Source organism: Lissotriton vulgaris, chromosome 6 (genome assembly GCF_964263255.1).
Source record: "Lissotriton vulgaris chromosome 6, aLisVul1.2, whole genome shotgun sequence".
Lineage (NCBI taxonomy): Eukaryota > Metazoa > Chordata > Amphibia > Caudata > Salamandridae > Lissotriton > Lissotriton vulgaris.
In genome coordinates, this window is record NC_141694.1 from 1,412,454,975 (window position 1) to 1,412,471,043 (window position 16,069).

The 16,069-nt window shown below is 47.6% G+C and overlaps 1 protein-coding gene across 19 annotated transcripts in view; it reads right to left on the reverse strand.

Annotated features, from left to right (window-relative positions):
- Positions 1–2,739: 2,739 nt before the first annotated feature.
- The window catches only part of REPS1 (RALBP1 associated Eps domain containing 1), a 1,100,512-nt gene continuing 1,087,182 nt past the window's right edge, over positions 2,740–16,069 (reverse strand). For all 19 annotated transcript variants that reach the window (XM_086927540.1, XM_086927556.1, XM_086927550.1 and 16 more), the window contains one exon: positions 2,740–4,090. In XM_086927540.1, coding sequence (XP_086783666.1) covers positions 4,022–4,090 — 69 coding nt within the window. In that variant the 3' untranslated portion in view covers positions 2,740–4,021. The remainder of the gene's footprint in view (positions 4,091–16,069) is intronic.

Genomic DNA, 16,069 nt, shown 5'->3' on the forward strand with positions numbered 1-16,069 from the left:
AAATTCTGGAGCTGGTACAGGAGACGCGGAAGCGCCACCATCTTGAAGATGGCAGATCTCCCAAAGATAGTGAGCGGCATTCTGGACCAAGTTTTGACATCAGCCTGTCCCCGCTCCCACACCGGCAGGACTCCACGCGCCCAGGCCACGACCCGCGACTCCGATAGGAAAACGCCCAGATATTTCAGGCCATCCGTCGCCACTCGCAACTCTGCAGCCCATGGGTCAGCAACCCCTCCGCCTCCCAGCACCCACAGGGTTGATTTATTAATGTTAAGACGAAGACCCGAGGCCTCGCCAAAGCCACGCATGATCTCCAGAACCCGGGGACCCGAGAGCCGCAGGTCGGTGAGAAAGAAGAGGACGTCATCCGCGTACAGCGCAATCCTATCCGCCAGGTCCTCATTCCAGACAAAGCCACGCAACTGGGCATCCGCTCGTACCCGCGACGCCAGGGGCTCCATGGCAAGGGCAAACAGATACGGGGACAGAGGGCAACCCTGCCGGGTACCTTGACCTATATGGAAGCGCCCAGAGGTAGCTCCGGCCACTCGGACCGAGGCCGTTACGTTTGTGTAGAGAAGACGGACGTACGACAGGAAAACCGGCCCCAGGTTGAGGCGGGCTAACAGGGCGAACAGGTATACCCAACTCACAGAATCAAAGGCTCTGTCCATATCCGCCAAGAAGAGTGCCGCCTGCTCGTCTCTAGCACCCATAGCATCCACCGCCGCTTGTGCCCGTCGGATGTTATGCCGGGTGGCCCTCCGAGGCATGAATCCAGCCTGGTCGGGGTGGACCAGGTCGGCAATGTGGGGCAATAGGCGGTTCGCTAAGGCCTTAGCCAGAATCTTGGCCTCGATGTTTAAAAGGGAAATTGGCCGGTAAGAGTCGTGCCGGTCCGGCTCCCTGCCCGGCTTCAAGAAGACCACGATCTCGGCATGGCGCCAGTCCGGCGGCAACTCCCCCCGCGCCCGCGCGGCCTCCAGGGCACGCCGATAGTGGGGCCCCAGCTGGACGTGAAACTTTTTATAGAATTCGCATGGGTATCGCTCGGGCCGGGCGCCTTCCCGGTATTCAGTTGACCAAGGGCCTCCCCGAGTTCCTCAGCCGTGAACACTTGGCTATTTTTTAATAAATATTTTAATATATCACACTTCTCGAGACACCAAAGCCTTCCTAGTTGGGCAAAGGTGCCACATTGGTTTTATTTAGGGTCTATGGGGTGGGACCCCAATGATGAAGCATGTCACCAACCAGGTTGGTGAGTGAGGGGTCTTCTTAAAGGACTACTACTGTCCAGTTAACGGATTTGGGGCACTTTGTGCTTACCTAGCCATACCTAATAGGAGAGAGCAAATTGCTGTATTACTCTCATTCAGGGGGCACTCCTTCAGTGTTATTACTATTAGTTCCGGGGACCAGGAGTTCCCACTTCACATATTTATATATGTAAATTTCCTTACTCTCCCTCCTGTTAAAAACATCCTCCTCTATATCACTGTCATCCCCATTAGACACAATGCTTTCAGTTGAGATAGAGAGATCATTGTCGGTGCCGGATATGGAGCCGTCAGATACTGAGAAAATTTTTTCACTAGCGATATCTGGAGTCTGGGGCACTACAAGGCCAGGTTTCTAAACTAGTTTGTTATTAGCCACCTCGTTGGTCTCTTCAACTTGTTTATCCTGGTGATTCTCTGCTGCCCTATCTTTACTGGCAACATCCATGTCACCGAACTGAGGGTCTGTGCTCAATATCACTGGGAACACTCTTGTTTCAGCCCCCCCCAACCCCATAAGCTATCTGAGGGGCAATCTGTTCAGGGGCCCTCTGAGTCAGTGTGCAAACACCATTAGCTTCGACCAAAGTAGGCTTAAATGCGTTTTCTTCCGTGGTTGCAGAGGGCCCTTTAAGTACTGGGAAATGTTTGCTGATAGAGGGTGAGACCCCAGCACCCTCTTTCAGTGACCTAGCCTTCCCTATTTGTTTTTTAACAGCCCCCAAGTCCTGTTTACCTTTAGGTGGCAGCTCTATCTTTTCACCCTTTTCAATGTCCCCTTGCTGCGGGGTGCGTTTTGTCTTCAAACTCTTCTGCCCCCGGGTAGTCATGTTTGCTTCGACCAGATTCCGCCTCCACAGTCCTGCTCCAACACCCTTCCTGGGTCTGCTCGCTAGCCTGAGCCCCGCCTGGACCCACTCAATGAGAGCCGCACATCTCTCCACGGCCGCTCCTCCGACGGCAAAGTTGTAACAGATATGGATCGTGATTGCAGTTGAGATGCGAAATTCCGCTTTGCCTCAGGGATCTCGCCCTGTGGTTTCCAGCGCGGTCTTCTACGGCGGAGTTTTCCCAGGTCAGCCAGTCGATCACCGATTTCCGACTCTGCCGGCACGTAGCATGCGGCTTGGCGATTAGGATCGAAGTTCCTCACACAAGTGCCATCCTATCACTTACCTGGTTAACCTAAGACAAATTAAATCACATGAATAAGCTGCATGGTTAATTTATAAATAATTAAGGTCATTGCAGGAAGACAAGATGATACAAACGACTAGTAGGAAACCTGTTGAAAAATGATATCCATCAAGTGCAATTATTACATTCCGGCTAGCCGATGGGATTCTCTAAAATGAGGAAAAGAGGATTTTGTGAAATAGACAATGAAGAATTTCAGCTGGAAAGTGAGATAGTTAAACCACTGCTCAAAGAAAAAATAAATCACCTGAAAACGCCATAAAAGTTAAAATATTGTGCTGTTTTATTGGTGTAAAAATCAAACACTTGCTAGTTCTGACACTGCTGAGATACATCCATGCTGTATAACATCTATGATCCCCCACAGCCAGAAAAAGCTATTAAATAGATTCTCTGCTGTTAGTCAGCAATTAATGCAAATTTACATATGCGATCAAAAGGTGTTTATCATACAATATACAACAAAATCCTAATACAGTACATCAACCTGAATAGCAGGATACACTCAGGGAGCTCTTTGTTAAAAGTGAAGCTTGCCTATATGCCAGAAAAATAAGGCCTGGAGACAAGTCGATGAAGGTAACCCAGAAATCCCAAGTACTAACGGCTCTTGTTGTGTGCATACAATGAATATTCCTGGCGCTACTAATGTATACTGCATATCAACATAATCTGTGGTACACTAAAAAAGAATGGCTGTGAGCAATTAAATAAAATGTAAGTGAGAAGCATGCAGATACATGCAGCGGTCTGGAAGCAAAAGTGCAATTGAGGCTGAAGGTGGTTGATGAACATATTCCTTTAAACTTTTACTAAGGGAACTTAAAGATCTGCTTGGTGCTACATTTTTACTGCAGTTTGTGTGGATGTCATGACTGTAATGGGGCAAAGTAAATAAAGACGGCTATAGTAGTGTCAGACGATGAAATGTGGAAAGTAGATGAATGGCAAGTTCAGATGATATGGATATCACATGAAAATATATTTAAAAAGAAAAAAAAATGCTTTCCTTTCTATAATGCTGCCAGTTTATAGTCATTACCTACAGAAGATCACAGTTTCTTCTGGCTGAGATTCCATTTAAAGGATAAAAACAGAACAATTATTGAGTGATTGATCCAAACTGTTCCAAAGATGGCATATGTAGTATGACTGCATGCTCGTGTTGTTTAATCGACTGACTATATTTTCCCCTCAAAGAAAGCTCCTGTGTGTGTTTGGCATTAATCGCAAAGGCCAAATGTACCCAATTCCAGTTAACAGTTTTGGCCACTCAAGATGGCAAGCTCACAAAAAGGGATCTGAATGAGTATTTTTCTTTTAAAAAAGTGCTAATGTTGATAACGTCATTTACATAATATTTATATATAATCATTTGTATTGAAAACTGTACTTAAAATGGCATAGGTGTTGGGGTTGAAAGAACCGCAAAATGCCATTTTAAACTGAGTGCATGAAAGTTTGGCGTTGTCTAAAGAATGCGTTTGGAATCCTTCAAGGTCCCACTTTTAAAAAATGTTCACAGTTAACAGGCAAATGGCTTAAAGGTGTGAGAATGGCCGCAGCTGCTCCAGTTGAACTTCAAGGGAGATTCTTTCTTCTAGAACATCCTGAAAAGAGAGAACAGAATGGGTATTCTTAATAGAGTAAACACAGCGATCCATGCAACAAATGGGTCTGTCAACTGATTATCAACGGAGTATCAAGTATTAATTAAGCTAAGCAGTGTTTAAATAATCACTTTTCATTGTTTTTCCAGCTTCGAATATATGGGATGAAAAAGGTCAGAGGGTGTGAAAGAGCATTAGAAAACAAAAAGAAACGGTCCATGCAAAACCGTTTATTTAAAAAGTTAGACAGAATGTCAATTTCACCCACACACACACATATATATATATATATATATATATATACACACACACACACACACACACACACACACACACACACACACACACACACACACACACACACACACACAGAAAGAGAGAGAGAGCGATCATTGCTGTTATTTGTATAGCGGACAATCTGCCAATCATTAGACATTACAGAACTGTTGGTAGCCCGCTCATCACTTTCCAAGTGGTTCTGAGACTTCCATCGCACACGAGTCTGATTTGGTTTGTAGAGGTGCGTGTTCAGTAGGATGAATGGATATTATTATTTAAAAGGCTGACCAAAGGCCTCTAGTAAATCACTTATAAAAATTGGCCAACGACACCCATGCCCATTCACTGCCTGGCAGATGTATATGTGTGGTAAGGTAGCTGGTGGGAGCAAATGCTGTTGGGTGTTTCACGAATTGTATATTTAGGTTGTTAAATGTACAGTCCGAGTTGCGCCTTAATGAGTTCTGTGGCAGGATAGTGTGTACCGTCTTTGTATATAATGCTGTGAGCTTGGTGATACCCATTTATTTGGTTTACGATTTGGATGTGTGCGTAATATTTTGGCTAATGTGTACTGTGGGTTGTTATGAAGTTGATTACGCAACTTCAGAATAGAGGTGACCATGAACAGTGAGTGAAAGTTTTTTTAACACAATGATCTGCATCTGGCCCCGAGAAAAAGTGCTGAAACCTTTTAGATCAGTGAATTTCAGAGTTTTTTTTTTTTATGCGATCCTTGGTTAGCTCACACGTGGCAGAAATAAACACCACCTCCAGTAAACACAAAGGCATTAGTACGCATGTGCTTTCAAAATGCAAGGAAATAATTCTTAATACCACAGGAAGTCCATAGAGGCACGTGAAGCAACCTCGTAGTGACTGCTTCAATATGATCATACTTACCAGTGCCGGAATGCAGCACTGCCTTGAGAGAATCTGGACGCCAGGCATAAATCAGCCCGGAGCAAAATAAAAGTATGTATCATTCAAAAATCCTTCGCGTGAAGGAGGAAATACTGGGAACTTGGGGTCATATGTAGGTAGGCGTTTGCGAATCGCAAACGGTGCTTTGGTATGTAGGTGCATATTTGCAAAGTAAGGAATCGCAAAAATTGCGATTCCTTATTTTGCTCAAGCATTTAAGGAATCGCAATTTTGCGATTCCTTAAATGCTATGTAGGAGTGAATTTTAAAATGCGATTTTGACTTAAGGAATCGCAAAAAACCACCTACTCCAAGTAGATGGTATTTTGCGATTTCCTTTCAAAATGCATTTTTTTTTTAAATTCAAAGTGCCATGTGGCGCACAGACATGCCCTTAGGGCAAGTATTGCGCCACATGTACTTAGAGGCACATTCCAGCGGTGCAACAGGTGTCCTTTGGACACCCTGGCACCCTTGGATTTGCTTTTTCTCAAATTGTGATTTTCTCATAGAAAATCGCAATTTGAGAATGTATCCCCATTCATTCCTATGGGCCTCTTAGCCCATAGGAATAATTGGGACACTCATTCCTTAATTGCGATTCGCAATTTGCTAATCGCAATTAAGGAATGTTCGAGATACGCAAAAAAATTGCGAATTATTACCTACATTCCATTTTGCTATTCTCAAATAGCGATTCCTTAAAAATCGCTATTTGGGAATCGCAAAATGGAAATTACCTACATATGCCCTAGCTTATTTTACAGTCGCATTATTGTGTTAATCTATACGGAACTAAGAATCACCATATTGTGCTCAAGGTACTGAAGACCGGTTTGGATGGGCAAACAATATAAACTCTTGATATTACAGAACATAGCTTGAGATAGTGCTTTCTTATCATTTAAAGTATGCTTTCAGACACACAAAGATAGGGCTACATACTACTTGACAGATTATGGAATTCCAAGTCCTTTCTAATTTGGGCAGTAAATTCTTCAATGCAAAACTATTGTTTAATTTTGGTAAGATGAAAAAATTACGTATCTGTAATTTTAATGGCATTGGTTAAGAAAAGAGGTAAACCAACCGATGGCAGTTCTCTCTGGTGTAAATGCTTCTAGATAGGACAGGATAGTGAAATATGATAGTATGTATATCTATGAGTCATGTGCTTTTATGGTTGAAAAAATACAGACTAAAGTAAAATGAAATGAAACCATGGACACAGCCATGGAATGCTATATTGGGACACAAATCAAGGACCAACATCTTCATACATACTGAAATGCGTGGATTTAGGGAGACACACAGGAGCAAGAGCAGACCCAAGTTTCTGTTCCACTCAGACTGTCATGAGAATGCAGTAAGGCAGAGTCGGGACGAGCACCGAAAAGGTGGGTGCCATTAAAAGGCATGTCAATCACAGTGGTCTTAACCTCCGAAAAGCGAAGGTTCGTGGAGGAATCCCACAATGTTTGAGAAAGAACGTCCAAGAATGCAAGAAGTATTAATGGAACGCAAAGCAGAATTTGGGGATGAGACGATATGTCTGCCACAAGCGTCCTGTCTCATGTAATCTCTGTTTTACAGAATATGAGGAGAGAATCGATATTATGCGAGGCCGAAGCAGTCTGTACCACCAAACTATGAGGAGTAGGGTGCCGGAGGAGACCGGCAGGATCACCAGGGGCCAGACGGTGTCTATGAGATATAGACCCATCCACCCTGAATCAGGTTTAGCCCAGCTCCTAACAAAATGTCATATAGGGATGCAATGGCTCAACCCGTGTGGCCCTGATGAAGAAAGTCAATTAGGGGGATCAGTAGATTTTTCTACAGAAGGAAGAGTTAAGTCCAAAATCAGAGCAACTCACCTTAGCATATAGGTAAAGAGGAGCTCGCCTTTGTAGCAGGACCAAGAGGGGAAAGAAGTCCCGAGGCTGGGGAAGACTCTAAAGCACTAGCTTCCCCCAGTTCAGTTAGACAGCTATATTCCAGAGGAGGCAGAGCAGCATCAGATATGGGGTGCAGAAACCCAGACTCATCCCCATTATCTCCTAGACACTGTTCCTCAGAAGTAAAAACAATGGAGGGCTCCAGAGAAAGCAGAAGAAAGGTATCCGAGATAGGCGGCACCGTTTGCTCTGCACTCGATGTTGGAATGGGGAATTGGCATGTAGTTGATTGGCGCCGCTGACTTCATCGGAGCCGGCTGATCGGAGACAAGTGTCAAAGGTGGGAACCCTCAAGCACCTGTGCACCGGCGTCGAGATGGAGTCGACCATCAAACCTGAGGGCCTAACTAAAGGCGAGGCTACACAAGCCAGTGGGACACAGTCGAGGCACCGCTCACCTTCTTGGGGCCAGAAGGCGATTCAAGGGAAGGTGAAGACCCAATAATGGCAAGCAGAGAGCAATCATATGCCCGTATCTGGGTCAGAGTTGCCCCGGCTCCGGGGAGGCACGAGGCGAACTCAACCGACAAGCAGGAAGAGGCGTGAAAGTTGGAATCTCTGCGTAGTGAAGTTGGAGGATGCCGCGACTTCGACCACCTGAATTGACACTCACCATGGGAGGACAAACAGCTCCTGGACTGGGCCCGCGAACTGTCAGTGCAGAGACTGTGATAGCCCTTGTAGGAGAGTAGGGTCTGCAATCCTATGATCACCCAGATTTTTTGCTTTTGTTTCACTGGTTTACGACTTTCTCTGGCTGTGGTCCTGCCAATCAGACCCACAGCCTGGCTGTTCTCTTTCTAAATTACGACATGTACCCTAGGTGCATTTACCAATTGGTACTGGGCCACCTTATCAGACCCTGTAACTCAGGGCATAGGTGTACCCAGGGCGGCCAGGGGCTGCAGCATGTATTATGCCACCCCTGGCTGGCCTCCTAAATTTGACACAACTGGCTGCACGACAGCTGGGGCAAAGGCGTGTAACCACCCTTTGCTGTAGGTGTAGTATACCTATACCTAACCCTAAAATGGACACACGAATTCCTATCAGTCACTCCTATGGCAGGCCTTGACAATCCTGAAGGCAGAGTGCTTGGAATCGTGTGAGATGGTGCTCTGGCATGAGCTGAGCCTGTCTGCAGCTTGCGGAACCAAGTCCTAATAGCTGTTCCATGATATCGCATACCATATACTCTTAAGTGCATTATAATCCTCGCGGTTAAATGCTAACTTTGGTATTGCTTTATCAAAACATGTCGAGTAAGGTGTCATACGAATTGGAATACTAACCCCTCGCCAATTCTGGCGACGGGGTTAGCATTCCACCCTTCTAGAGGGACACAACATGTAGGTAACTGTGAACCCCGGTTAAAGTTAAACGAAGCCTCAGCTCCACAAAATGGATGCTGCCACCACAGACACGAGTCTGACCCCCTGCAGTTGGGAGTCCTTCCAGCGAGGGAGGCCTGGACAAAGGGTTTCCTGTCCGGGGCGGTGCTAGCACCGTCCCAGACATGGTTTTGTGTATCCTGGGTAGGCAGGGCTTTTCAGGAAGGTGACTGCTGAGTGGCACCCCAGTGCTCACTACGCATAGGCCGGTCTGAACCAGTTCCAGGGGCACACCAGCCCCTGGCCTGGGGAAGTCCGGCATGGCTGAGGGGTGTAACCACCCCCCACCTAGTCCCACCCATAGGCAGGACCTAGTCACCGGGTCAGCCCCCTTTTTTAGTATAAAGATGGGAGCGGGCCACCTGTTAAAATTAGATCATCTTTGGAATCAAGACACGACTTACTGCGAAAGGACTTCAAGATTTCTTCCTCAAGATTCTCCCTTGTGGCTAAGGAGTAGTCACCCTGCATCAAGCGGGCACCATCCTACAGAACACTGCGGTCTGCTGCAAGTCCTTCATCACGAATCCGACGACCCAGCTCGACGAGACCCGGCTTCCCTGGCACCTCTGACCTCTACTCACCTCTACAGCAAAGCTGAGAACCGTGAGTGCGACGAGACCGAGGGACCGACGATCGCCAAGACTGCACGACATCTTTACTGCAAGCCCACCGTGTCCTCCACGGGTGAGTGCTTTGGGGTCCGAGAAGCCCCGACCCTGCGCAGCTCCAGCACCCAAGATCAGCCTCCCTGCATCTCCACGATCTGCGTGGGGCCCTTCTGCTGTTTGCTGTGCACCGCGTTGTTTGGCTACTAGCCGGCTGGCTTGTGGCCTTCTGAACGACGCCCGACGACATCACTGCTGCTGGTCTGGTTGCCCCAGACTGGCCCTTGCTTCCTTCTTGAAGAGAGGCACCCCGGACCCTCCTGGTCCACTCCAGACGCCATTTTAGGTCCACCGCGTGGGCTTGAATTTGCCAAGGCTTTGTTGCCCAATCCTGGGTCCAGCGACGCCGACAGCTTCTATCTTCGTGGGACAGCTCGATCCTCCTTCCTGGTCGCCGACAACGCCTCCTGGTACGTGAGATCTCCGAGCCCAGCGTCACCCACACGCCTTGTCGAGGTGGCTACCATCCGGTGCCCTCCTGGTGCCCACTGACTACTGGCTAGTAGTCTCGAACTTGGTCCCCTCTGCTTTCAGGTGTCATCTTCCATCGATCCAGGCTTGGATCCACCGAACTTTCTTCACTGGTCGCCTGCCAGCACCTTCTTTCTTCCAGGCTCCTGGTCCGTCAACGAGGATTCCCGACGTCTTTTGAGTCCTATGCAGCTGCAGCCCCTGGGCTAGGTAACTTCGGCATTTCGGTGCCCCAGCATAGCCTCACTATCCAAGGGTCAGAATCTACTTTCGTTTTCTCCCTACCAGGTCGGGTTCGCCCGAGAACACTAACTTTGCAATTTCTAGCTACCATAGACTTTGTCCCGCATCTCGCGTGAGAGTGCACACACTGCACCCGAGTCCCTTGGGTCTCCTAGAAGTAATCTAACGATTCTCTAGTCAAGTCCTAGCGATTCCAAAGCCTATTAGTACTGTACTTACCTGCTAGTAATTTCGCATTCCACTTTTCAAGTATATGGTTTTCCGTGCCCCTCGGGCATTTGTATATACTGTGCTAACTTAAGTATTTTTGTAAGAGTTTTGGTTTGTGCTTAGTACCCTGTCCTCATAAAGAGTACAGGGCTGTTGTGATCTTTAATAAATAACTGTTTATTTTCATAACACTTGTGTGGTGTCCTTTCACTTGGTGTTCAAGGGGTATATGTGGTATAACAGCTGGCTTAACACGCCCTCTCGAGTCTTTAGCCTTAGACTGCTCGTATCCACGCTACTAGGATAGCTGGTCTATAAGGTTGACTTACAACCAATCATCAATAAGGGTTGCTGGACTGATACATAGTGTTCACTAGAATAGTGACCACTGCATATCAGGCCACCTTCTCACATTGGTGAGCAGCGGTTGGGATTTGAGCTTGCTGTTGTTTTACCACACGTATCCTAAGAATATCTTGTTGAAAGATCACATAAGTACTGTTAGGTACATATAACTAAGCTTAGAATACTCTGAGTTCTACTGAACCAGCTGTTGCAGCTCCTCAAGGCTTAGCACACCTTGGCTGCAACTCTTAGCAAGGGATCAGTAGGTAAACACATAGTGTAGGTAGGTGCATCACTTACACCACACTAGAAACAGTATGTCAGACAAAGGAGGAAACTCTGAGTCTCCCCTTGTGTCAGTGGACCCTCCACAGGTCCTCTCTTCCAGATATACTGTGCTTAGCTTCCATGAGTTACGACAAGTGTGTACCTCTAGGAAGATTAAGCAGGGGTCTAACCCCACAACTTCCTTTCTGATTGGTCTCTTGGAGACTTATGATGCCAGAAAAGCTGAGAGACTTCTTAGCTCTTCTAATCCAGAAGGAGGCATGCCTCCCCTTGAGGGAACCAGAGGTGACCCTGACCTCATCCACCTCTCAACTGAGAATGAAGATGTGGAGGAGGATGAGAATGAGGATCCCTCTGGAGATGAGGCAGACAAGGGACAGGTAGAAGTCGTTAGACTAACCAGGTCCAACTTAAGCAAACATGACAGTGGTACTGGGGGACCCCTGGGGCCACTATCAGGTCAGCTTAACATTGGGAATGGACGAGCCAGATCTCTATCAAGAGGCTCTGGCAGATCCCTTCAAACCAATGGCTCTCACAACTCTTCTCAAAGAGGGATGACATCCCCTCAGAGGAGAGTGTATGAAGCTAAAGAAAGGGCAGCCAATCTGAGGATTGAAAGGGAAGAACTTGCCCTGGCCAAAGAAAGGCTTGCCTTTGCTAGAGAGCAACAGTTAAGTGGGGTAGTCCCCACTGGTGGCAGCATTGTACCTAGCAATAGGGAAAGGAGTTTTGATACAAAGCACCTTGGTAAGATAGTGCCCCCCTTTAAACAAGGGGATGACATCCACAAATGGATTACTGCTTTGGAGAGGGCCTGCACTGTGCAAGGTGTTCCCCAGACTCAGTGGGCAGCTATCTTGTGGCTCTCCTTTGAAGGTAAAGGAAGAGACAAGCTCCTCACCACAAGGGTAGAGGATGCTAACAACTACCAAGTCTTGAAGAATACACTGGTTGAAGGGTTTGGCCTAACCACTGAGCAGTACAGGGTGCTGTTCAGGGATACCCAGAAAACTCAGTCTCAAGATTGGTCTGACTTTGTAGATTGTGCCACTAAGGCTTTGGAGGGCTGGTTGCTGGGCAGTAAGGTTACTGATTATACAGGATTGTACAATTTGATCATGAGAGAACAAATTTTAAACAATTGTCAGAACCAGTTGTTGCATCAGCATCTTGTTGACTCAGATCTGACCTCTCCCCAAGAATTGGGAAAGAAGGCAGACAGATGGGTTAGAACAAGAGTTAAACAGAACCAGTGCCAGAATCAAGGTGGTCAGAAGAAAGCAGACCAGAAGGGTAAAGATTCTAAGGGGGAACAAAATGACCAGAAGTCTTCGACAGGTCCCCAACAACCCAAAGAGGGTGGGGGTCAGGCTCCCCAAAAGAAGAAAGAAGGCCAATCTAAAAGGTGGTGCCAATACTGCAAAAGTAAAACTCACTGGTTTAGTGAGTGCACCAAGAAAGGAGGAGGGCAGACTCCTGCCACTGCAGCCCCTAAGGCACCTGTGCCCCCTAGTACAGCCAGCAGTGGTAGTGCACCTCCCAAGGGTTTAGTAGGGTTAACCCTGGGTTCTGAGGGGTGCGACAACTTAGTTGGTACACTCACTCAGGCTGTCCTTGTCAGTACAGGGGATAAGGATATGTCCCCTGACATAAGTCCCAATACTTTGGGCAAATACAGACAGACACCTTTCATAAATGGAAAAATGGCTCAGGCCTATAGGGACACTTGTGCCAGTGTCACAATGGTGACACCTAACTTTGTGGACCCTGGACAGATCATGCCAGGTACAGAATTCCTGGTGACCAATGCAAGCAATGTCACTACCAATCATAGTATGGCAATTGTAGCTTTCTCCTGGGGAGGGGTAACTGGCCAAAAGAAGGTTGTAGTTAGCTCAGACCTCCCAGTGGATTGTTTGTTGGGCAATGATTTGGAGTCATCACAATGGTCAGAAGTGGAGCAGAGGACTCACATGGAAATGTTAGGCTTGCCAGCACATGTGTTTGCTGTGACTAGGTCACAGGTCAGGAAATGCCCCACTGAACAGGTGCTGGATCCTGGAACAATGGACCAGACACCTTCCAAGAAAAAGAGCAGCAGGGTTAAGGCTGTGCCTTCCCCCTTGCCCCAGGTTGAGGATCAAGTCTCAGAGGAGGCTGACCTACAGGAATTGAGGGAAACTGAGCCCAGAGAGTTTGAACTTGATCAAGTTGAATTCTTGGGTTCAGGGGGACCCTCAAGGGAAGACCTGGGGAAGGACCAGTTAAGCTGCCCTTCTCTTGAACCCCTCAGCCAGCAGGCTGCTGCTGAGGCTGCTGGGAACGCCACAGGTACCCACAAGGTATACTGGGACGATGGACTCCTGTACACTGAGTCAAGATACCCCAAGCCTGGCATGACCAGGAGGCTGGTTGTACCCTTGTCTCAGAGAGGTTTCCTACTTACCTTGGCCCATGAGATTCCCTTAGCAGGACACTTAGGCCAGACAAAGACTTGGGACAGGCTTGTCTCACACTTTCACTGGCCTCACATGAATGAGGATACCAAGGAGTTTTGTCGCTCCTGTGTCACTTGCCAAGCCAGTGGTAAGTCAGGTGGCACAACAAAGGCCCCCCTTATACCAATGCCTGTGGTGGGGGTGCCCTTTGAAAGAGTGGGGATTGACATTGTTGGTCCAATGGAACCCCAGACAGCATCAGGGCACAAGTTTATACTGGTGGTAGTGGATCATGCCACCAGGTATCCTGAAGCTATTCCACTTAGGACCACCACAGCACCTGTGGTGGCAAGGGCCCTAGTTGGAGTGTTCTCTAGAGTGGGCTTCCCTAAGGAGGTTGTCTCTGACAGAGGTGCAAACTTCATGTCAAGCTACTTAACTGCTATGTGGAAGGAATGTGGTGTCAATTACAAATTCACTACACCCTATCATCCACAATGCAATGGGCTTGTTGAAAGGTTCAACAGGACCCTAAAAGGGATGATTCATGGACTACCTGAAAAGCTCAGGCGTAGATGGGATGTCCTGATTCCCTGCCTTCTGTTTGCTTACAGAGAGGTCCCACAAAGGGGGGTTGGCTACAGCCCTTTTGAACTTGTGTATGGGCATCCTGTGAGAGGCCCCCTGTGTTTGGTGAAGGAAGGATGGGAGAGACCTCTCAAAAAGCCTGCAACCAGCATAGTGGACTATGTACTTGGTCTCCGCTCCAGGATGGCTGAGTATATGGAGAAGGCATCAGAAAACCTTAAGGCCAGTCAAGAACTTCAAAAAGCTTGGCATGACCAAAAGGCTGTCCCGACTGTTTATCAGCCTGGACAGAAGGTGTGGGTGTTGGAGCCAGTGGCCCCAGCAGCACTCAAAGACAAATGGTCTGGGCCCCACACAATTCTGGAGCAAAAGGGAGAGGTCACCTACCTGGTGGACCTTGGAACTCCCAGGAGTCCCCACAGGGTACTCCATGTCAACAGGCTCAAAGCATATGTCGACAGGAAGGACATGAGTTTGCTCATGGCCATAGATGAGGGACAGGAGGAAGAGAGTGACCCTCTCCCAGACCTGCTCATTCAAAATCCTGATGATGGGTCAGTAGATGGTGTTGTCTTTTGTGGCAGCCTCTCTGAGCATCAACAGAAAGACTGTAAACAGGTTCTTCAGTCTTTCAGACATATGTTTTCTCTGACACCCAGTCAGACCAATTGGTGTACCCATGAGGTTGACACTGGTGACAGTCTGCCAGTTAAGAGTAAAATCTACAGGCAGCCTGATCATGTTAGAGACTGCATAAAAACTGAAGTGCAGAAAATGTTGGAGTTGGGAGTCATTGAACCCTCAGATAGCCCTTGGGCTAGTCCAGTAGTTCTAGTGCCAAAGCCTCACACCCAGGGTGGTAAGAGAGAGATGAGGTTTTGCGTAGACTACAGGGGTCTCAATGCAGTCACTAAGACTGATGCCCACCCAATACCAAGGGCAGATGAGCTGATAGATAGATTGGCTTCTGCCAACTACTTAAGCACATTTGACTTAACAGCTGGGTATTGGCAAATCAGGTTAGCTGAGGATGCCAAGCCCAAAACAGCATTTTCAACCCCTGGTGGGCATTATCAATTTGTGGTAATGCCCTTTGGTCTGAAAAATGCACCTGCCACCTTCCAAAGGTTGGTGAATCAAGTCCTTACTGGGCTGGATGACTTCTGTGCAGCATATCTAGATGATATTGGTGTCTTTAGCTCCACCTGGGAGGATCACCTGGTCCACCTGAGGAAAGTGTTAGAGGCTCTGCAAGCAGCAGGCCTCACTATCAAGGCCACCAAGTGCCAGATAGGGCAGACACAGGTTGTATACCTGGGCCACCTTGTAGGTGGAGGCCAGGTTCAGCCACTGGAGAGCAAAATACAGTCAATCAGGGACTGGGCTCCTCCAACCACCCAGACTCAGGTTCGAGCTTTCTTGGGCCTGACTGGTTACTATAGGAAGTTTGTCAGGAACTATGGTTCAATTGTGACACCATTAAATGAACTGACAAGTAAGAAAATGCCAAAAAAGGTTCAGTGGACAGCAGGCTGTCAAAAAGCATTCGATGACCTAAAGCAGGCCATGTGCACAGCACCTATCCTTAAGAGTCCAGACTACTCCAAACCATTCATTGTCCAAACAGATGCTTCTGAGTTGGGTGTGGGAGCTGTTCTTTCTCAACTGAATTTTGATGGTCAAGACCAGCCCATTGCTTTTATAAGCAGAAGGCTGACCCCCAGAGAGAAGAATTGGTCAGCTATTGAGAGGGAGGCCTTTGCTGTGGTTTGGGCCCTGAAGAAGCTGAGGCCATACTTGTTTGGCACTCACTTCAAGATTCAGACCGACCATAAGCCCCTCTTGTGGCTAAATCAGATGAAGGGTGAAAACCCCAAACTGCTTAGGTGGTCCATTTCCCTACAGGGGATGGACTTTACAGTGGAACATAGACCTGGTACTGATCATGGCAATGCCGATGGGCTCTCCAGATATTTCCACTTAGAACAAGAAGACTCACCTGGTCAAGGTTAGCTTATTGTCCCAAAGTTTGGGGGGGGGTCATGTAGGAGAGTAGGGTCTGCAATCCTATGATCACCCAGATTTTTTGCTTTTGTTTCACTGGTTTACGACTTTCTCTGGCTGTGGGCCTGCCAATCAGACCCACAGCCTGGCTGTTCTCTTTCTAAATTAC